The 15215-nt window shown below is 37.0% G+C and overlaps 1 protein-coding gene across 3 annotated transcripts in view; it reads left to right on the forward strand.

Moving 5' to 3' along the window:
* The window catches only part of LRRC28 (leucine rich repeat containing 28), a 154391-nt gene that overhangs the window by 12953 nt on the left and 126223 nt on the right, over nucleotides 1-15215 (forward strand). For all 3 annotated transcript variants that reach the window (XM_045448764.1, XM_045448766.1, XM_045448765.1), the window contains one exon: nucleotides 5945-5985. In XM_045448764.1, the coding sequence (XP_045304720.1) occupies nucleotides 5945-5985 (41 nt within the window). The remainder of the gene's footprint in view (nucleotides 1-5944; nucleotides 5986-15215) is intronic.

Raw genomic sequence — 15215 nt, forward strand, 5'->3', positions numbered from 1 at the left:
ATAATAATAAAAATAATTTTTGAGGTGAAGTTCACGTAATGTAAAATCAACCATTTTAGAGTGAACAATTCAGTAGTGTTTGGTACGTTCACAGTGTTGCACAACCAGTGCCTTTGTCTCGTTCCAGACATTTCCATCACTCTGGAGTAAAACCCCTCACCTGTTAAGCAACTTCTCCCCATTCCCCTCCACACTTCAGCCCTGGCGACCGCCAATCTGTGTTCTTTCTTTATGGATTTATTTCTTATGGATAGTTCATATAAATGGAATTATTCACTATGTGTCCTTTTGCGTCTGGCTTCTTTTCACTTAGAGTGTTCTCAAGCTTCCTCCAAGTTGTAGTGTGCATCAGTCCATAACTTTTATGGCTCAATATGATTCCGTTGTGTGTGCATGCCACAGTTTGTTCACCCATTCATCCATTGATTGACATTTGGGCTCTTTCACCTTTTTGCTCTTGTGAACAGTGCAGCTATGAATATGGTTTACATTTAAATGTTTGAGTACCTATTTTTAATTATTTTGGGTATATACCTACCTAGGTGTGGAGTTGTGGGGTTATAGGGTAGCTCTGCCTTTTTGAGGAACTCCCAGAATGGCTGAACCACTTCACCAGCAAGGTACAAGGGTTCCAAATTTCTCCACATCTCCCCAACACTTATTATTTTCCAGTTTTTTTTAAATATTGTTATTATAATAGGTGTGAAGTGACACCTCCTTATGGTTTTGATTGGCATTTCCCTAATGCTAATGATGTTGAGCATGTTTTCATGTGCTTGTTGGCCATTTGCATATATTTACAGAGTATTCAAATTCTTTGCCCATTTTTAAATTGGGTTGTTTGGGGGGTTTTTTGGTAAGAGTTCTTTATATACTCTGGATGCTAGACCCTGAGCAGATACATGGTTTACAAATATTTTCTCCCATTTTACATGTTGTCTTCACTGTCTTGTAATTCATTTTCTTGTAATATCCTTTGATGCACAAAAGTTTTTAATTTTGGTGAAGCCCAGTGTATCTGTTTTTTCTGTTGCTCCTCATGCTTTTGGTGTCATATTTGTGAATCCATTGCCAAATCCACAATGATAAAGATTTACTTCTGTCTGTCCTTCCATGAGTTTTACAGTTTCAGCTGTTCTATTTAAGTCGTTGGTCCATTTTTAGTTAATTTTTGTATATAGTGTCAGGTAGAGGTCCAACTTCATTCCATCTTTCATAACTGCTATAGGAACTTAAATACATTTAATTCATGACTTCTTTGAAATGTGTTTTTAGAAGTCAGAAATGGAGCAGGTTTTGCCGAACCCTGAATCATAGCGGTTTGCAACAGCACAATTACTTCTTTTACTCACACTGTCATGACTCTCTTATTGCTTGGGGACTCTGGTTAGTGGTGTCCAAAGTCAGGGATGGAGACTGACAAAGCTCGCATCACGTGGAGGTCACTATGAACTTTCTGAGCTTTTATGTAACTTTTTGTATTTCACTTCAAAATTTTATTTTTATTTTTTTCATTAAAAAAAAAAGTTAATTAGGGGCGCCTGGGTGGCTCAGCTCAGGTCATCATCTCACAGTCCTTGATGGAGCCCATCATTGGGCTCTGCCCTGGGTGTGGGGCTGCTTGGGATTCTCACCTTCTCTCTCTGCCCACCCCCCCACCTCCCAAAATAAATATATATTTTTTTAAAGTTCAGTTGTGGGACTAAAGGGAAAAAAAAAACATTTCATTCACAAACTGTCACAATACACACAACAAGCTTCGCAGTGTTTGTAAAGACACATTTCAAAGTCGTGAATTAGATGCGTTTTAGTTCTCACAGCTCAGGCTCTTGAAGGCTACCACTTCAACATAATTCCACTGAGCAGAGTAAGTCACTTAGCCACATCCAGCTTGAAGAGACAAATGCAGTCCTACCAGGTGCCCAGCCAGAGAAGAGGAAGAAGCAGGTGGCTCACGGTGCCTACCAGGGCACATCACTCAGCATAGTGTTTGCAACATATTTGAACTATTTGTTCCAAGATACACGATTTAAAAACGTTCGCATGTAAGGAGGTAGGCAGTTTTCCTTAAAAGGGTGTAGTAAAACATCATTGATTCAAAATCAGAGGTAAATTTTATTCTTTTTTTAAATTTTTTTTTTTCAACGTGTATTTATTTTTGGGACAGAGAGAGACAGAGCATGAACGGGGGAGGGGCAGAGAGAGAGGGAGACACAGAATCGGAAACAGGCTCCAGGCTCTGAGCCATCAGCCCAGAGCCCGACGCGGGGCTCGAACTCACGGACCGCGAGATCGTGACCTGGCTGAAGGCCGACGCTCAACCGACTGCGCCACCCAGGCGCCCCAAATTTTATTCTTAAATGTGCTTGCTGAAGGTTAGTTTTACATTCCCCGTAAAGAAAAGTTGTTCAGCTAAGTGCAATGTGGGATTTAATGCAGAGAATTTTGGCTTCATTTAGAAAACATTTGTAACTAGTTTAGCAGAAAGTAATTCAGTGATGCTTACCAGTAGGTGTCAGCCACAGCCCGTGCAGTGGGCTGCTCATTTGTCAGGCTGGTTGGGCCTGTACTAATTAATAAGGGTTCGGGTTTTTCCCCACCCGTGTTGTAATGAACTGCAATTTTCTTAAGGTCACCTTGCTTATTTTTAAATAAAAACACAGTGTATCTAACCGTTAATAAAGATATGGTAATGCACCATTAGCAGTAGAAACATTATTCAGTGCTTAATTGTGTGTGAAGCTGTGTATCTCAAAAAAGCTAACCAGTCTCTCACGGGATAATTAGAATGCTGTTGGATGGCACGAAATCGTCATCTGGAAAAAATGATCGCAGGTCAAGATATGATATTGATTGTAGCAGATAAAATAGATGAGTCTTTATTCTGGATAAGTTTTTCCTTTTTAGAGGATCAGCTATTATTAAGCCTCTTACTGCCCCCTTCCCTCATCCTTCCATCCCTAGTTGCCTAGTTTGCCTAGGAAGCTTTGTATGTATGCCCATAAATGGAAGTGCATATTCTCCTTAAAAGAGAAGATACCCATACTAAAAGAAACATTTTGAGGATTTCTGCAGATCCAAGAGTAACATCTGAGGAAAGACTTGTCATGAAGGACTTCATTGCATATATTGATATCAAAACATGTGGGAAAAAAAAAAGAATCACAGCATTCAGCATTTGAAAACTAAATATAAGTGACTTTATCAAAAATGGGTACTCAGTAAATGCTTCATTGTCCTCATAACAATATTATTCATATTTAATATTTGGTTATCATAAAAGGACAAGGATATATGTGTATATAAGCAGCTTTGGATGCTGTGGCTAAGTATTTAAATTCATCAGTATGCCAACTTAAAGTGGTAATGTCATTTCCTTGTTCAAAACCAGTGGATTTTTATTGTGTTCAGAATTTTTAAGAAGTTTTCCCATATTATAAAATATAAGTTCTAGTGGTCTGTTCCAGGCCACTCTGCGAAGTCATTATAAACCTTCATACCCTATGGCCCAGGCATACCACACTAATGGTGTTTCTCTTACTGTTTAGAACCCAAATTGGATGTAATATGATTGATTACTCAATTATGTAGCAGTTTATGTGCATACCACATTATCGAATGTAATGGTTTTCAATTATATGAGACCTAACATGTTCACTGTTAAAAATTCAAATGATACTAACATAGAGTGGAGAATAGTGAGCACCCCTGATCCTTTTCCTAATGATGATCATTGTTACTTGGTTTCTGTCTGAAAAATTAGTTTGTTGCAAATACAAAACCTTCTAGTCCTCAACACCTATTAACACAATTGTTTTTATAACAAGATTTTCGAAAGTGTAAGATCTGTTCAGGAGTAGTGTTCGGGAATTACAGCAAAATAGATTGTATTTGCAATTTCCCAGACACACCTCCCTGCCTCACATTTTCCTTTGTTGCTTCTTGTGCCTAGAAAGCTGACCAGAACCCTTCCTCTCTGCCCCATAGCAACCTCTGATAATTTATATTTGTCTTTCAGGACTCAAGCTACACCTAATTACTTCTTTTTTTTTTTTTTTTTAATTTTTTTTTCAACGTTTATTTTATTTATTTTTGGGACAGAGAGAGACAGAGCATGAACGGGGGAGGGGCAGAGAGAGAGGGAGACACAGAATCGGAAACAGGCTCCAGGCTCTGAGCCATCAGCCCAGAGCCTGACGCGGGGCTCGAACTCACGGACCGCGAGATTGTGACCTGGCTGAAGTCGGATGCTTAACCGACTGCGCCACCCAGGCGCCCCATACACCTAATTACTTCTAAAAAAACGATTACTGATTCTTTGTTATTGATACCTAGCTTACCTACAGTATGTTTGAGTGTAGAATAAATATGTATCTATTACTCCTGACTCAGTGTGCTCCTTCAGTCTTAACAACTCCTGTCTTTGTGTTTGTGTGAATTTGACCTGGGTGGCGGGGAGGGGGAAGAGGGAGGGAGAGAGAGAGAGATGCAGGCTGGCTTTCAGTTGCTTAGAGGAGGCTTTTCCTTTTACCCAGCGCCTCCGGCAGAGAGAAGCCCACTTGCAATCTGGGAGTGGAATTTCTGGGATTCTTTTTATGGAAGGGCCAATCCTTCCAAAATCGGGACTGGGTAAGGCACCTAGATCGTCCCCAGCCTGTCTTTCCAGTGGCCTGTTTCCTACCCCTGCCACACCCCACCCCCCGGACCACCTGAGCCCCAGGACCACTCTGTCCTGAGCTTAGTTAGGTCTGGCTTTCTGGCACCTGGGGATTTCCCTTATTTATTTAGTTTTTCCAAGGCACACAAATTGGGAGTTTGGGGGTGAATATTAGTTTTCTAGGGCTGTTGGAACAGATTACACAGGATAGGGGGCTTAAAAGAACAGAAATGTATTACTGTTCTGAAGGCCGGAAGTCCGAAATTAAGATGTGGGCAGGGTTGGCTCCTTCTCAGGACTCCGAGGGAGAATCTGTTATTGTTTCCTTGGTTCTGGTGGTTGCCAGTGATCCTTGATGGTCCTTGGCTGTGTCACTCCAGTATCTGGCTCTGTTGTCAGATGGCATCCTCCCCTCTGTGTATGTCTATTAAGAACAGTGTAACTTCTTCTGTGGCCGTTTCTCAGAAAGACACTGATTTTATTTATTTATGTATTTATTTATTTATTTAAAGTTATTTATTTTTTATTTTTTAATTTAATTTTTTATTTTTTTAAATTTACATCCAAATTAGCATATAGTGAAACAATGATTTCAGGAGTAGATTCCTTAATGCCCCTGACCCATTTAGCCCATTCCCCCTCCCACAACCCCTCCAGCAGCCCTCAGTTTGTTCTCCATATTTATGAGTCTCTTCTATTCTGTCCCCTTCCCTGTTTTTATATTATTTTTGTTTTCCTTCCCTCATGTTCATCTGTTTTGTCTCTTAAAGTCCTCATATGAGTGAAGTCATAGGATTTTTGTCTTTCTCTGACTAATTTCACTTAGCATAATACCCTCCAGTTCCATCCACGTAGTTGCAAATGTATTTATTTTTGAGAGAGAAGAGAGAGAGAGAGAGAGAGAGAGAGCAGGGAGGGGCAGAGAGAGATGCAAACGGAATTCCAAGCAGGCTCTGCACTGTCAGTGCAGAGCCCAACGGCACTGCTCAAACCCACGAAACTGCTAGATAATGACCTGAGCCGAAATCAAGAGTTGGGCATTAACCCACTTGAGCCACCCAGGTGCCCCAAGACACTGATTTTAAGCGTTCAGATTTATAGATTTAAACTGTAGTATGGGCCATGTAAGCATAAAACCCAGACCTGCTGATTTATTATTTTTGCATTATTTCCTTCAGATTTACACTGCCCCCCCCCCACCAAAGATAATACTCTGTGTTTAAGCTCATTAGAACTGTTTGTTCATTTCTCAAAGATAAAATTTAATTCTGAGTTTTTAATTTTCAGCCAGAAAACCTTGCTCAGAAGCTTCCAAACCTTGTGGAACTGTGAGTCTGTTTATTCATATTTTTATACACAACAAGAATGAAAATACTTTTAAGTTATTTGAAATACTAGGACATATAATTTTAATGTATTCATTTATTATATTTTGGTGTCATGGTCATAGAGGTAGACCTGAAGTTCTGCTAACCCCAATAGTATTTTAAAGTATTTTACCATTTAAATTTGTGTTTTAAATGTTTCACCTCAAGGTAGTAAAGATAATGAAAGATACTTCCACCTACCCCCCCACCCCCCCACCCCTGGGTACAGCCTCTTTGTCACAGAATCCTTCTGGATAGTCAGTATAATTGGGAAGATTTATTATTGTTACTACATGTGATACTTAATATAAATAGTCCAATGGTATAAAAGGTTTAACAGAGGAAAAGCCTATTTCTCTGTGTCCTCCACACTGCATTTGTTTTTTTAATTCTTTTGACAATTAATGCTAAAATTAATGCTAAATAATATGTTTACACCTTTGTTTTCTGGTGCATCAACTTTAAGTCTCTATTGACTTACCCGTAAGGAAGATACTTAGAACCTTATATTTCCCTTGCTTTCCAGCTCCCTGCTAATTTTGTTGAAGGAGGAGTTTGCACTGCTGTTTTTTGTTCTCTTAATTATTTGGCAAAATTTTCAGGAGGTAAAGTAAGGAAAACTAACTTTATACCTCCATCTTTAATCTGGGAGTCTGTCATTTCCTGTCTCCCCACCACCCCATCCTTTTATTTTGAAAAATTTCAAACTAACAGAAAAGTTGAAAGCATAATACAGTGAACACCCATATACACTTCACTTAAATTTAACCAGTTAACATTTTGCCACATTGGCTTTCTCTTTCTGTCTCCTACAGTCTTCCTCCCTTCTTCCTTTTCCAGCTCTCACATGCACACACACACAAATTACAGACATTATGATACTTTACTACTAAATATATCAGTATGTATCTCCTAATAATAAGGGCAGTATTGCACATAATTATACTATTATCACACTTTAAAAGTAATATTAACTCAGTAATACCATCTAATATGCATTTCATATTTTAATTACCCTAATCCCTCCCGTCCCCAATGTCTTTAAAGTATCGTGCAGATTTGTCTGATTTTTTTCCTTTTGATTAGATTCAGTTTAATCATCTTTGGTAATGTTCTACCCCATTTGCTTTATCAAGTTTTTAATTTCATTCTCTTTATATATATGTGTGTGTGTGTGTGTGTGTGTGTGTGTGTGTATATATATACATATGCATGTTTTTTGAAAGCCTTTGAGAGTGTTGCATACATCATTTTTTTTTTTTTTTTTTACCTCTAAATAGTTCAGTGTATATTTCCAAGAAAGATGTCTTAACATTATTTTAGGTCTATTTTTTGTTTTTATAGGTTCTTTATAGTTTCCTTCATATAGGTTTTGAACATTTCTAAAATATATTTCTAAACATTTAATATATAATTTTTTGCTAGTGTAAATGAATTTTCTGTTAGCTCTTCTAAGCAGTTATTTTTTCAATATATGACCACTGTTGGTTTTAGTATGTTAACTTTATATCCTGCTACCTTGCTAAAATCTTACTGAATTAGTTTTATCATTGATCCCTCAAGGTTTTTCAGGAATACTCTCATGTCTGAAAATACAGATAGTGTTGTTTCTTTTTTTCTAAACTTTAATGCCTTTTATTTATTTTCTCTAGTCTAGCTGCATTGGCTAGTCCCTCCAGAACAGTGTGAAATTGTACTTGAGATAATGGGCATCCTTGTTTTGTTTCTGACCTTAGTGGGAATGCCTCCAGGGTTGCCCCATAAGAAAGATGCTGACTTTACAATTAATGTGTGTATGTTCTATTGTGTTAAGTAAATACCATTTGTATTAATAATCTATTGCTGCTTAACAAATTACCCCAGAATGTAGTGACTTAAACTGTAGTAGGGGTGCTTAACAGAGTAAATACTTATTATCTCATATTTTCTGAAGGTCTAGAATCTGGGCTTGGCTTAGCTGGGTATCTTGGCCTCAGTGTCTCTTTCAAGGCCGCAATCAAGGTTGTTGCCCAGAGCTGCTGTTTTTACCTGAACATTCAACTAAAGAAGTATCCTCTTCTGTGTTCACTCATGTGGTTGTTGGCAGGATTCGGTTAATCTCAGGTTGTTGGTCTGAAGGTCTCAGTTCCTAGCTGGCTGTTGGCAGGAGGACTCAACTCCCTTAGTTCTTGCCACTTGGCTTCTCTATAGTGTTGCTCCCGACATGGCGGCTGGCTTCCATCAGCACAAGGGAAAAAGCAAGAGAGGGTATGCAAGACAGGAGCCACAGCCTTTTTGTCATCTAATCATGGATGTGACATCCCATCACTTTTGCTATTTTCTGTTCATTAGAAACAAGTCAGTAGGTCCAGCCCACACTTCAGGGGAGGCTATAACACAAGGGCCTAAATGCCAGATAGTGGAGATCAGTGGAGACCATCTTGGGGGCTGCCTACCACATCATTAATTCTGACTTCCTCAAGAATTTTTATTAGTAATGGGTGTGGAATTTATTCAAAGCCTTTTTCAGACTTTAAAGAAAAAATTCTTGAGGACTTCAGGCAGAAAAATGAAACAGTCGTGAAGATGAAGATAATTGCAATGTAATACCCCAAACTGTATTATATATCCAGTGGTGGTTGCTTTCAGGCTTGACAGTGTTTTTCTTTGAGCCCTTTAAAAGTATTTTTATATAATATGTATAATATAATGTGTAAATGTTTATATATAAGTTATATACTATAACATAAATAATATAACTGTTACATGTGTATATTATATAATTATATTATTATATATTAAATATATCATATATTAAATATACTGTGTATTATATAACATAATTATTAAGTATATATTAAATTAATAATTATATATTTATTACTAAATATTAAAACAATGATCTATGAACTAATAATATATATTAAATATATTATTAATATGTATTATATTATATGTTATGTAAATATACTATATATAATAAGTTAGTGGGATTTTAGTCATTTTCCACATATATTAATATATCATTTTTGTCTGGCTACTTTCAAGATTTTGTTTTTTGGTTTTCAGAAATTTAACTATGATGTGCCTTGGTATAATTATCTTTGTATTTATGTTGGAGTTTGCTGAGCTACTTGAATCTGTGAATTTATGTCTTTTCCCAAATTTAATACATTTTCAATTATTATTTCTTTGAGTAATTTTTATGCACTGTTCCCTTTCTCCTTCTTGGGCACTGTTTACACATTACATCTGTTAATGTTGTCCTACATTCCTCTGAGGCACTGTTCATGTTTCCTTCAAGCTTTTTTCTCTCTGCATCTTAGATTAGGTCATTTATACTGATCTTTTTCAAGTTCGTAAACTCTTTCCTTTGTAACATTAATTCTGTTGTTTAGCTTCATCTTGCAATTTTTTCAGTTTTAGGATTTTCTTTCTTTTATTCTCTCTATTTCTTATCTTTATATTATAGGCATATTTTACTTTAGATCACTATGTATATCTATATAAAAATTTCTTGTCTGCTAATTCCAACATCTTGGTTATCTTGAGCTTGATCTCCATTGTTTATTGTTGTTAATGGATCACATTTTCTTGGGTTTTCATATGTTGAATAATTTTAGATTATATCATGATAATTGGGGATTTTATGTCTTGGAGACTGGAATCTGTTGTATTCATTCAGAGAGTGTTGATATTTTTGCTTTAGGAGGTAATTTACCTGGTTTGACTCAGACAAGTAAACTGGTTTTTGGAGGGCAGCTGGAAACTCAGTCCAGTTCTTTCACCTGGACTGTAATTTCTTCCGTATTTGTATGGTTCTGGGATTGCCATTGATTTAGGCAAAGTTTATAAATAGAATTTGGGGTTACGTTTCCCTGGCTCTTTTTTTCGGGTATTTTCCCTTTACTTGCCAGTGGTCATGGTTTCCCTGAACTCTGTCCTCCTGTTCTTTAGGTTAGTAAGAATGGAGTTTCCTATTAGAATTTTAGCCACTTTGCATGGTAACTGTCTGTACCCTGCCTTACACTAAATGCTGCTTAAAAAACAAAACTCAAACTCACCCAGTGCCATTCGTTCTTCTAAGGTTTGACTCTTCTCCAGGATGGCTTGTTTTTGTTTACTCTGTAGTGCCTTAGAGTCGTGTGTGTGTGTGTGTGTGTGTGTGTGTGTGTGTGTGTGTGTGTGTGTGTGTTATCTGCCAGAGGATCAGTCCGGTGGGAGTTTATTCTGCTGTACTGAATTGGAACTTGTATTCTTTTATTTTAACCTCTCTGTGTCTTTATAACTCAAGTGATTTTCTTGAAGTCAACATTAGTTGGTTGTTTGATTTTTGACCAATCTGACAATCTAGGCCATTTAACTGGAGTGTTTAGATCGTATTACATTTAATGGGATTACTGATATGATTCATTTTAAGTCAACCATCTTAAAATTTGGTTCTATGCGTCTCAACTGTTATTTATTTTTTCCCTCTTCTCTCCTTCTTTAAAATTATTTCAGTGTTACGTAGGACCCCATTTTACTAACCACTACTGACTTATTAACTCTCAGTGTTTTAAGGCTTACGTTGTGCTTCCTTAACCTTTTACAGTCTCCCTTCACATAACAGACCACTTACTTCACTTGTAATGTGGGAATTGTACATCAGTACTTCGTTCTTTGTGCTGTGGTTGTGTATGTGTGTTTGTGTATCTGTCAGCATACGAATATACGTACGTATCATGTGTATGTCAGTCAGGGGCCAGTTGGGAGATAGAAACCGTACCCCTAGTTGAAACAGGGAAAATTAATATAAAGAATTGCTGACTATTGAGGTGTTGTTAACCGCTAAAAGAGATTAAGAGAACTCTGTGGTATTCAGAAGTAGCAAGTACAAAAAACAGCTATTACTTCTGGGCTGAGAGAAAGTAGACAAGGAAGGGACTGAAAAGACTTAGGAGAGCTCCAGCCCCTAGGCTGAGATTGAGAGCTCTTCAGTGAAGGGCCTGACTGGGAGCATACAGCCTGCTGGTGGCCGAGAAGCTTGCCAGCTGGTTTAGGCTGGAGCCGATCTGTAATATCAGCTCAGTGTTGGAGGAAGGTGTTGGTAGTCTGGAGCTGGTGTGTAGAAGCAGCTTGACAGTGTGGCCTACCTACCACAGAAGTGGCCACGGGGTAGTAGGACAGTTGCCTGAGGCCCATTGAAGCTGGTATGTAGAAGTGCATTGATGGATGGGAAGAGTGGGCCTGGGGGTGCGGCCAGAGCTGCTTCAGAGCTGGGTGGAGAGTCACGGTTGGAGGATGCAGCTTGAGGTTTCCCAACAGGGCTCCCGAGGTGAGTGCTTCTGGGCCTTGACTCCTGTGCTAAATAAACAGTTGCTGGGGGACTGGACCCAGAAAGGAGGTCCTTGCTGCTGCTGTCATCTGATAGAGTCACTCCAGTGCCCTCTTCCAGCCCTAATGTTAGGCCAGTTGACAAGGGAGAGTTGACAGTGTCCAGGTCAATCGGGTATAGAAGGTAGATCTGGAGCTGACAGACCAAACTGATACATTGTTAATTCTCAAGAAATTTAAAATGAGGAAAATTGTCTTTTATATTCATTCTTGTATTCTCTCAGATTTGGTTTACCTGAGTAAAGTCTTTATCTCTCCTTTTTAAAAACAAATTAAACTTTTTCCTTTGAGATAATGGTGGATTCTCATGGAATTGTAAGAAATAATACAGAAAGATCCTGTATACCCTTGTAGTTTCCAGCAGCATTCACATCTTGCGTAACTATAGTGCAAGATGAGCACCAGAAAATCGGCACTAGTGTTATCTTCCTCCAGTGTTCATCATTTTCTCTGCACTCATTTGTGTGTGTGTGCGTGTGTTCTGTGCAATTTTATCACATGTGTACATTTGTACAATCCCTACCATAGTCGGGTAGAGAGAGTACTTTCATCACTGCAAGCATTGCTTGAACTGCCCTTTAATTTTTTTATTTTTATTTTTATTTATTTTTAAATATGAAATTTTTGTCAAATTGGTTTCCATACAACACCCAGTGCTCATCCCAACAGGTGCCCTCCTCAATACCCCATCACCCACCCTCCCCTCCTTGAACTGCCCTTTTATAATCATGTTACACACGGTCCCCAAACCCTGGTAACTGGTGCTCTGTTCTCCATCTCTATCATTTTATCACTTTAGCAATGTTATGTAAATGAAAGCATATAGTATGTAACCTTTTGGGACCTTTTTTTCATCCAGCACAATCCCTTGAGATCCATTCAAATTGTTGCATGTATCAATAGTTTGTTCCTCTTTGTTGCTGAATTATATTTCATGGTATGGATGTAATGCAGTTTCTTAGACCATTTACCCATTGAAGGACATATTGGTTGTTTTGTTTTTATGTGTAATAAATGATACTGCTTGTAGCATTTCTGTACTTTTATTTATTTTTTTGGTGAATAAGTTTCCATTTCTCTGAGATAAATGACTAAGACTGCAATTGCTGAGTCCTGTGGTAATTACACGTGTCACTTTTTTTTTTTTGGTTGAGATATAATTCACATACCATAAAATTTACCCTTTTAAGTATATAATTCAGTGGTTTTTAGTATACTCACAAGGTTGAGCAACCATTACAGCTGTCTAATTCCAAAACATTTTCATCACCTCAAAAGAAACCCATTTAGCAGTCATACCCCCCTCCCCCAGCCCCCTAATAACTCCTTGGTGACCAATAATCTGCTTTCCATTTCTATGGCTATGCCTGTCCTGGACATTTCATGTAAATGGAATCATACAGTATGTGGCCTTTTGGGTCTTGCTGCTTTAACATAGCATGTTTTCAGGGTTCATTTATGTTGTAGTATGTTTCAGAATGCATTCTTTTTTGTGGACATACCATGTTTATCCATTCTTTAGTTGATAGATATTTGGGTTGTTCACACATCTTGGCTATGGTGAATAATGTAGTTATGAACATTTCGTGTAGAAGTTTATATATGAATGTGTATTTTCAGTTCTTTAGGGTTTATCCTACTGGTGGAATTGCATTGTTAGCTTTGTTTAACCTTTTGAGGAACTGCCAAACTGTTTTCCAAAGCTGCATCATTTTACAATTCCACCAACAGTATGTGAAGATCCTAACTTCTTCTCCACATCCTCATTAACACTTGTTACTTTCTGTCCTTTTGATTATTGTCATCCTAGTAGGTGTGAATTGGTATATCATAGTTTTGATTTGTATTTTTCTATTAATCTTTTTTCATTTGCTTATTGGCTGTTTATATATTTCTTTGGAGAAATGTCTATTCAAATCTGTTGTCTATTTTAAAATTATGATATTTTTATTGTAGGGTTGTAAGAGTTTTTTAATGTATTTGTATGCCTTATATATTTGAGATAGCTCTATATATTTAAGTGCTTTATATTTTTGAGATATATATATTTATATATTAGAATGCTTTATATATTTGATACCATATCAGATATATACTTTTAAAATATTTTCTCCCATTCATGGTTTATCTTTTCACTTTCTTGATAATTTTTTATCTGGCATTTTGTGTTTCAGTATCATATCTACGAAATTGTTTTAATCCAAAATTATGAAGATTTACCTCTGTTTTTCTTACTTAAGTTGTATCATTTTAGCTCTTACATTTAGGTCTTTGATCCATTTTGAGTGAATTTTTGCATACGATGCAATGTAAAGGCCTAACTTCTGTTTTTGCATATGCAACTCCAGCTATCTCAGCACCATTTATTGAAAAGGATACCCTTTGCCTATTGAATTGTCTTGGCACCTTTGTCAAAAATCATCTGACCATGAACATGTTGGCATATTTCTGGATGCTCAATTTTTTTCCATTGATCTATTTGTCTGTCTTTTTGCCAGTAGCACACAACTTGATTACTGTAGCTTTATAGTTAAGTTTTGAAATTGAGAAGTATGATTCCTTCAACATTATTCCCATTTCTCAAAATTGTTTTAGCTCTTCTAAATTCCTTGCATTTCCATGTGAGTTTTAACATCTGCTTGTCAAATTATGAAGAAAAAAAGGTATCTGTGATCAATGGTGGCGATGGTATTGAATCTTTAGATCAATATGTGGAATATTGCTGTCTTATGTCTTCTAATCTATGAATGTGAGATGTCTTTCCATTTAATTAGGTCTTCAATTTCTTTCAACATTTTTGTGTTTGAACACCGAACACTTTTCAGTGTAAAAATCTTGAATTTGTTAAACTTATTCCTAAGTTTAACTTATTCTTTTTTAAAATTAAAAAAATTTTTTTTAAGTAGGCTTCACACTCAGTGCAGAGCTCAATATGGGGCTTGAACTCATGACCTGAGTTGAAATTAAGAGTCGGACGCTAAACGAACTGAGCTACCCAGGCGCCCCAGTATTTATTCTTTTGATGCTGTTATACGTGGAATGGTTTTTCTTAATTTCACATTAGAATTGCTCATTGTCTGGTATGTAAGAATACACCTGGTTTTTGTATATTGATGTTTTACCCTCAGCCTTGCTGAACTCATTTATTAGCTCTAATTTTTTTTTTTTTGGTAGATTCTATAGGATTTTCTATATACAAGATCATGTCATCTGCCAGTGAAGATAGTTTCATTCCTTCCTTTCCAATGTGTATGCCTTTTATTTCTTTTTCTTGCTTTATTTTTGGCTGTAACATGGAATATTGAATAAAAGTGGTGAGACCAGACATCTTTGTGTTGTTTCTGCCTGATGTTAGGGGGAAAGCTTTCAGTCTATTGCCATTCAGTGTGATGATGGCTATAGATTTTTCATAGGTACCCTGTATGTAATTGAGGAAATTCCCTTTTATTGCTTGTTTGTTGAGTATTTTTAGCATAAAAGGGTGTTTGATTTTGTCATATGGTCTTTTTTTCATCTACTGAGATGAATGTGTTTTTTTTTTCTTTATCCTGTTAATATAGATGTTGATTTTTGCTTGTATGTTGAACCAACCCTGCATCAATGAGGGAAAATCCCATTTGGTCGTGGAGTATAATCCTTTTTATAAGTTGCTGGGTTTGGCTTACTAGTATTTTGTTGATGAATTTTGTGTCTGTATTCATAAGGGAAACTGGTCCTTGGTCTTCCTTTGTTGCGATTTCCTTGGTTTAGGTATCAAGGTAATATTGGCCTCATAGAATGAGTTGAAAGAGTTCCCTCCTCTCCTTTTCCTTTCCTTTTCTTTTTTTTTTTTTTTT

Source organism: Leopardus geoffroyi, chromosome B3, assembly GCF_018350155.1.
Source record: "Leopardus geoffroyi isolate Oge1 chromosome B3, O.geoffroyi_Oge1_pat1.0, whole genome shotgun sequence".
Classification (NCBI taxonomy): Eukaryota; Metazoa; Chordata; class Mammalia; order Carnivora; family Felidae; genus Leopardus; species Leopardus geoffroyi.